This window comes from Paralichthys olivaceus, chromosome 8 (genome assembly GCF_024713975.1).
Source record: "Paralichthys olivaceus isolate ysfri-2021 chromosome 8, ASM2471397v2, whole genome shotgun sequence".
In the NCBI taxonomy this organism is placed as follows: Eukaryota; Metazoa; Chordata; class Actinopteri; order Pleuronectiformes; family Paralichthyidae; genus Paralichthys; species Paralichthys olivaceus.
Genome location: NC_091100.1, coordinates 19,666,828 through 19,675,000, shown reverse-complemented (window position 1 = coordinate 19,675,000; position 8,173 = coordinate 19,666,828). Strand labels below are relative to the sequence as shown.

The 8,173-nt window shown below is 40.5% G+C and overlaps 1 protein-coding gene across 1 annotated transcript in view; it reads right to left on the bottom strand.

Annotated features, from left to right (window-relative positions):
• Positions 1 to 8,173, bottom strand: part of cnnm2b (cyclin and CBS domain divalent metal cation transport mediator 2b) — a 33,951-nt gene that overhangs the window by 6,123 nt on the left and 19,655 nt on the right. Inside the window, exons 2-5 of the mRNA XM_020083747.2 lie at positions 5,830 to 5,973; positions 4,406 to 4,543; positions 3,124 to 3,293; positions 776 to 869 (exon numbers count right to left, since the gene is read on the bottom strand). Of these exons, the coding sequence (XP_019939306.1) occupies positions 776 to 869; positions 3,124 to 3,293; positions 4,406 to 4,543; positions 5,830 to 5,973 (546 nt within the window). The remainder of the gene's footprint in view (positions 1 to 775; positions 870 to 3,123; positions 3,294 to 4,405; positions 4,544 to 5,829; positions 5,974 to 8,173) is intronic.

The following is an 8,173-nucleotide window of genomic DNA, read 5'->3' as shown; positions in this document are numbered from 1 at the left end:
CACCTACGCACACATAGAGGGTTATTCTACTTTTTCCCCAGTAGGTGTCTCTCAGATCTCACCGCCCACAGTTATCATGGCAGATGAGAAATGCTGAGAATAGTATTAAGAGTTTATGAATGAACTGAGGGGATGAGTGGATCACTGTGTGACACTTTCTCATGATGTCACTGTAGGACAGTCTTACAGTCTTTGGGTTTCTTTGGTGCTATACAAATAAAACTGAAGTGAACTGAACCTGGTTATTATACAGCGAGGGCAAAGTGAAGGCAAACAGTGGACAGGTCCATTCCACATTTTCCATAGGATATAAGAGAAAGTTAAAATTGTGCTGCTATGACATAACTATTGCAACTGACACACAAACTATACTTATGATATATTTTCATATTTTAAATGTTTAAGTGATCACAACACAAAATCGTATTATTTTACAAAATAAGAGAAGTAGGAAGTATTAAAATGTTAGATGGTGTCTGATCAAAGAATAAGTGAAAAAGAAGATAAAGCTAAGCAAACATTCAATTCCTCCTTTTAAATTGTTTGCCCATCCATTCATCCATACCAATTATTCTATGAGGGTTGCTGGGAGTAGCTGGAGCTCATCCCAGCATTCAATTATTCATTCTAATTATTTTTCCCCAAAAAGCTGCATTTGAATATTTTACTCAAAATAACTATTTTTATCTGAGAACGTATACATGGACCATTAAAAGACACTGATCAATCATGACACGGAGGACAAAGACAGGATGTATGTGTCAGTCGGTCGTACCTGGCGACGCTGTCAGAGCCATCATCCCATAGAAGGAGAACGGTCCTGCTTCGAACTTCATCCCTTCTTTTCCTGCCTCCACCTCCACTTTCCCCTGTGACGGTAACAAACAAGTTATTATCTACAAAGACACACAACCAACCAATATCGTAGACGTTTACATTTGCATTTCATGCTGTTTGCATTTGATTACATCTGTATCCATACCCTTTCAGACTATACAACTTCTCATCAAGTCGGAATGGATGTTCTGCATTAGTGCTTCATTGTGTCAGTTACAGTATAGTCTTTCATCCTTCCTCTCTAGGATTTCCGCTACAGCTTTGGGCTTTGCAATCCCACTGCCACCCTCTACAAAATCTGCTCAAATATATTTATTCACCCTGCCCGTGAGTTTAGAACAAATCCACCCACACCACTCCTCCCTCTCTCTTCTCTCTCCTTTTTACTACTTTCAGAAAATCCGTGCTCGGTTTAATAGCTCCCAATGTGCTCCTATAAGCCTGGTCTCAAGGGTAGTGACCTCGCACTTGTCCCACCTGGACCTCACCTGATCCAGAGATACCGTAACCCTAGTTCTGGTGCACATTGTATTATGGGTTATTTTAATAACTTCAGTTATTATGCAAATTGTGAGTTTCCTGTTGAGCTGTATAGTTTGCACTTTCAGATGGAATAATTCCACAGCGATATTGTGCACTTGTAGAATTTAGTTTTCTGTATATACAGCATTGCCCCACTATCATTTAAAACGCTTTAATCATATTTAATTTCGATAGTTTCCTGTGTAACATTCAAGTTGTTGCAGCACATCCTCTTACCAAGGAGTTACTCTGTCCCAGTGTTCTAGGTAGGACAGGTATAAGTGTAACAGGGGGGAGTAGTGTACTGCCAGAGGCCTGTTGTGAATGCACAGTTCTGTACTGAAGACAGGAGGAGCATAAGAGTGGACATTTAGGCTAAAAACATGGTGTAGATGAAGCAGTTTCAAGTCAAATTTGAACGTCAGAGCTAACGGACACTTGGATGACACCACAGGAGCAGCATGGAGACATTTTATTTCTTTCTGTTGTTTTTTAAAGTTTGAAGAAGTGTCCATCATTTACTTCAATTTTACTGGATTTGGCTGCAACACTGTGTACCCCTGAAACTCCAAAAGAGTTTTGTGGACTCAAACACATCACCTAACCCTCTGTCGGCACAGTGGTGAGTGGATAATGAGTGAACTTTCATTTTTGAAAATGCATCACGATTCATTGAAATGCCTTAAAAACACGTCACATGCTGTGTAAGTTCTCAGTTTCTTTCACTCTCAGCATGATTTACTTTGAGGTGATGTTTCTCTCTTTGTATTAGTAATGAGCTGTTTATTTGTGGCATTGTGGCATGTTTTATTCCAAACTGTACTGCAGTGCAATCATACCATGAACACCTGCTTGGTGAACTTACATGGTTTGATCCACATTTGTTTGAACAACCCAATTTCAAACTAAAGAGATTCCACATTTGGTTTAGTCTGGAGTTCACAACAGGCAGTTTGAAAAAGACTCACGAGCTTACCTAAACCCAATCTCATGCCTAAATAACTACTAAGCAGAAGGTTCATGGTTTGATCCCAGTCTCTCCCATTCCATGTCGTCATTTTTTGTTTGTTCAAACCAAAATGTAATGAGTTCTTCCCTGACCCCGACCACATCTGTCCACCAAGTTTGATGGAAATCCATCCTGTGGTTTATGTGTAATGCTCACAACAACCAGACAAACAAGCAAACACACATGAAAACATAAAATCCTCCTATCCCTGTCCCCCAACCTAGGAGGTTAAATTAATTCATTTAAAAAAAAGAAAATGTACCAGAACTATTAGCTGTTGCTATGTATAAGTGAAATATCTGCTTTTTTTTTAACACCATGAACACAAGTTTGTGCAACACAGTGTGTTAGTGGCTGAGTAGGTTAGACAGGAGCACATGACACCCGTTATTAAAGAGCCTTAAAGGTTTCTGTGTTGTCTGTTGTCTCTTTGGATGTTTGTGATTAAGTCTAACTTGAGAAAACACAAGTCTCTTTATCGGAGCAGAAATACACAAATATACAAACAAAAGGAATATTAATAGATTTAGTTTTTCATGCTCTGCTTTGTACGTAGTTACCACTATAGTTTTGAGAAACACGTACATCAGAACGTTGTGGTTTCAGCTTGCAAATGCTTGTATTGCTTTTGAATGTAGCATCTAAATGAAATGTTTGTGCTGTAAATCTTTTTATATGCAGTTCAGTCGTGAGTCCGATTTGGAACAAATTTGCTGATGTATCCTTTACTTTGGTTTGTCGTCATGCCAACGCACCTGCAGGACGAGGATGAAATAATCCACGGGCTTGTTCCTGTGAAAGAGGTAGTGCTCTGCCGCCCGCTTGTTCTTCTCATCGTATTTCAGCTCCTGGATGACGTTCGGATGCTTCAACAAGCGCAGCAGGATCTTTTCTGACATCTGCACCGGTGCGAATGGCTCCACCTCTGAGGAGGGAGAGAGAGCGAGAACATGAAGTGAGGAAAACCAAACATGACACCTAACAAGATAATGAATATATGAATCCAGATTTGAATTCGACCAATCGTCATTTCATCACCTCAGGAATGACATCGTTCAAACTAAAATGGTAATCCTTGGTTGGTTCTAGCTTGAGACTTTGCTGATTTTATGTTTTTTATTTTACAAACTACAACTTTTTAGATTTTGGGGAGTTTATTAACGAACAATTTGAAAAGTTCACCTTTGGTTCCAAGAAAACCTCCATATTTTCAGCTGTTACTGCATCCAAACATCTCCATACATAAACTAACAGAGACCTTTTAAAAGACGTAACCGAACCGTGACAGGTCGGCCTCAACCACCTAATGGGCCAATCAGCTCCTTCAACTCAGTGGCGGTGATATGTGTCAGCTGGCTGCCGGCTCCACCACCAGGAACTAAACTCCCTAATAGTCTTTAGGGGAACTTAATCAATGCTTAGCTGCTAGGTCAAAGTTCTAAAGCAATTCCAACTGCACGGAGACATAGTCAACTGCTGCTGCTGCTGCTGTAGTAGTACTTGGATATCCTTCTGCCGGTTCAGAAATCCATTTCCCAAGGGAAAGCGGGTGAAATATTTCACATTTTACACTAAGTATGTCGACTTGTGTGAGAACAGAGATCAGAGGCCAAAAATGCTGGACGTGATGTCACCGAGGAACGAGTATAAGCAAACAGGGTGGTGTTTTTAAAGCTGTTAGCAAAGATCTCAACATGCAACCTTCAGTGCATGACATGCAAGCAAATAGACGCCTGCTTTTGCACAGACATCCCGTGCCGCGCTCCCGAAAGGCCTTCCACCTCTTCACAAACACACACACACACACATGCATACCAACACGCTTGCTCCGAGTCCTCACACAACTCATTCCCTCACACAGACACACAACAGATACTCATTCTACACACATACTCACTCCTCCCTACATCCACTTGCCCAAAAATTCAAAGCCCATACGGGCACATGCACACACAAACAGCTCACACACACACTTTCCCCACAGTGAGGGGCTGAGGGCACACTGGGGGAAGTCAAGCAGCAACGCAGCCCACTTGCCTGTTGCTAGGAAACGCAGGGTAGCCAGCAGAAGCTGAGGTGATATTTTAACCTTCATTTCATTGTCGGTCGGCTTGAAGGCCGAGAAATCCTGCTTCCTTTCCCGATGGGTGATTTTCTTCTTTGTCTTGTTGTCAGCTGAGGAGGGAAAATTAAAAGACGAGGTTGAGACACAAAACTTTTTTTCTGCAACAAGAACAAGTGTCAATCCATATCCCTCCACAGACACTGAGCTAGTGGTCCCGGGTCAGAGGGTGACTAAACTTGAGTTACCCAAAAGCTTATTGCTTTTTCCAGAAACGTAGCTGTGGCGTCCTTCTCAGAACTAAAGGAGAGCTATAGGGGGCTACGTTGTTAGCTTAGCACATTCTTAGCATTACTTAAAGCCATATGTATTACGGCAACAAATAGACTGGCATGAACTCCATGTCTGCAGGCCTTCTCTGATACCATTTACTATAACAGCACAGCTGGCGCAAGTTTGGTGTGAAAAAGCCTGAATAAAAGTAAAGGTTCTAAAGAAAGAAAAGAAAGATCCTTATTTAATCATCCTTGAATATAAAATCATACGTTTTTCAGGTTTGGTAGAAAATACACATTAAGACTCTTAAGTGAAAAAACTACACAATAAACTAACTTTTGTAATGGAACTAAAAATAAAAATATCTAATGATCCCCTCATTTGTTTGAACTTAACTTTAGGCACTTTGTGTGTCCCTGTGTTTTCTGTTTTCTCTTTTCCCTCCCGTTTCTCTTCATTTCTCTTAAAACACTGAAACATTTCTGATAGCTCTTCCTGCATCTGGGGGTGCCTGCATAAATGTAATCTTTCAAATTCAATTTGGGTGACTCACCAACAAACAACACAACTCTTGACCTTCAGCTTGTGATTCATAGGAGCAAGTAGAGAAACAATGTAGTAGGAAGGTTCTGTTTGTGTTTAAATTGATTATTTAACTGTAGAGGTCGTGATTTGATCAAATTTGATCACCACTTCTTAAATTAAAACCTTACTCATGTTTCACTCTGTAATATGTGACATTATAGAAAGTTAACTGGACCATTTTACTGGGCCTTCAAAACCTCAAAACATTGTGTCTGTAATTATCTAACAAACAGCAGACATGGAACAATATTGGCTGATCAATATCAGGCCATTCATTCTACTTTTAACTTTGTTTAGTTATCCAACAACTGCTGAGGGAAATATCTGGATTTTCAGCAGTTCTGCTGCACAAATTAGACTTAAATTAACTTGCTTTAAACCATCACTGTGCTGTAAGAGCGCTATTTAATTAAGTCCACCCACTCAAATGAGTTCATAACAGGTCATGGATTCTAGACCAGGGCTCTGACTTTGACAGGCTGGTGAGCTGTGAAATCTTAAAAGCCTAAAAAGTATGAGCTTTAAGAGCGAGACCTACTGTACAAGTCAGTCTCGTCCAGGATCTCTGACTTGATGATTTCTTCGATAACGTCCTCAAGGGTGACGATACCCAGGACCTCGTAGAAAGGGTCTCCCTCACCCTCATTGTTCACCCTCTGAACTATGGCCAGGTGGGATTTTCCTAGAAAAACATACACACACAGGTTATCAAGTTAGGGTCGTGTAAAGATAAAGAGAGTTGAATATAGTTCAGGCAGTGGTGGAGTTACAGGGGAACAAACAGGCAGGGATCCACTTATAATGTACCAATCTGACATGTATTAGAGGTAGATACTTAACAGAAAGTAAAAATAAATCACTCATGTCAGATAGTGTTGCTGTTATGACACTGAGGCTGCAGTGCGAGTTACAATCACACACAGAGCAGGAGACAGTGCTGTGATCTCTTCAGTGAGCAGGGATGCACAACATGGTAGTTCAAGGATGTTAACAGCGGCAGCAGAGACTGAGACAGAGAGAGTGACAGTCAAACCGTCCTAAATTTCATCATATGTCCTCCCTCAGCCCTCCCTCCCTCCACATCTGTGTTCCCAGGACCCTCCTGTGTGCTGTACCATCTGAAAAAAAGAAACAAACTGCTGTGTATGCAGAGAATACTGTCAGGCAAAACACTAAACAAATTCTTTGCCTTTTCTCAGCTTGTGATCATTTAAAAGGAATTTTCCAGAGGCCCAGGCTAATATTAGCCCCTGCAAAATGAAGTTTCCATTCCGCCCCGGCGATATTCTCACCGAGCGAAGGAACAGACTGGGCGAAGCCTCCGCTGTGTGATCAGATTGTCTCGGAATGGGCCGTTTGCATGCAGATACACCGGGGTGTAAATAATGGAGGACATCGGTGGTCCTGTGTGCGTACGTGTGCATGTGCTTGTGTCCGAGTGCATGGGCACATGGGTGTGCGAACATGTGTGTGGTTATTTTTGGAGAACACAGGTACATCACAGTGGAGTCAGGTGCTGTTTCAGCTAAAGCTTTGGTGCAGACTAGCAGAGGCTGAAAGGGCTGATCACCAAGAATGTTTTATAGCACTGCAGCTCACTGCCTCCTCACAACACTATGACAGCACACCGATGTGCAGAGCATTAGAGGCTGAGCGAGAGAATGTTGCAGGTATCAGACACAGAAGTGATGCTTTCAACAAATTCACTCAGGTTACACCTAACAGGGTAGATCTCCAAAGAGACATATTAATAATGTAAACGCAGAAATCCTCTAACACAAAGTGGCAGGCAGGATCTATATCTTATTTTCAAGTGTCCAACAACAGCAGGAGTCTAACTATTTCTATCAAGGTGTCAATGACATCTTCAGCATATTGCTTTATCACGGAGGGCTTGTGTTTAAGTAGGACAAACACAAATGGAGCTTTGGTGGGTTAAAGCAATCAGGCCTCTGCAGTCCTTGAGCAAGCAATTACTCTAAACTGCCTGGGGAGGGAAAAGGCAAATGGAGTGGCCAGCACAGTGAAACAGATCAATGTTCACTTCCTTCACTTTAATGGCATCCACTCACATCAGGTTTATAAACACAAAAAGAAAACAAATGAAGGTGAAAATCCAGGAAATATGTGAATATATGAATCTAATAGAAAATCTTTTGTTTTCAGCAAGGACACATTTGTTTACCATCTCAGGTATTTATTTCGGGCCCATTAAAGGACTACTATACATTTTGGGAATTCACTTATTTCTTCCCGAGACTTAGATGAGAATATTAACACCGTTCTCATGTTTGTACAGTAGATATCAATTAAGCAGCAATTAGCTTAGACTTAGCACAGCTCTGTTGACAGGTAACAGCTCCTTATTAACATGATGTCACAAAAATTTAAACAAACTAAAAACATCGACACAAATTTGACATATTTCCTGAAATTTCAAACTACTTCTTTAAGAATTTATATATAAAGACCAGATCGGCCCAACATTCTCCTTATGAAACCACCCCAGTCTCCTAAACAACACAAAAACACTTTTTTTTTCATTACAATCAATGAAATATTCTTGAAAAGAATAAATGAAAATGTTGATAAATGTCAGATCTCGCAGTATTAAAATTGTCTGGGTTCTTCCTTGGGTCATACCCCATTTCTCAACAAAATCCATGGAAATCATTTGAGTAGTTTGCGTCATCCTGCTGACTAACAAACTAACAAAAATGAAAACATAACCTCCTTAGTGGTGCAAAAAATATACAACCTTTCAGAGGGAACAATAAAAAAAATGTACCAAATAATCTTATAAAAATTAGGGCCAACTTACTAGTGCACAATCATTACTATTCAAGAAAGACATATCAAATATAAATAGTAATGTACTCTTT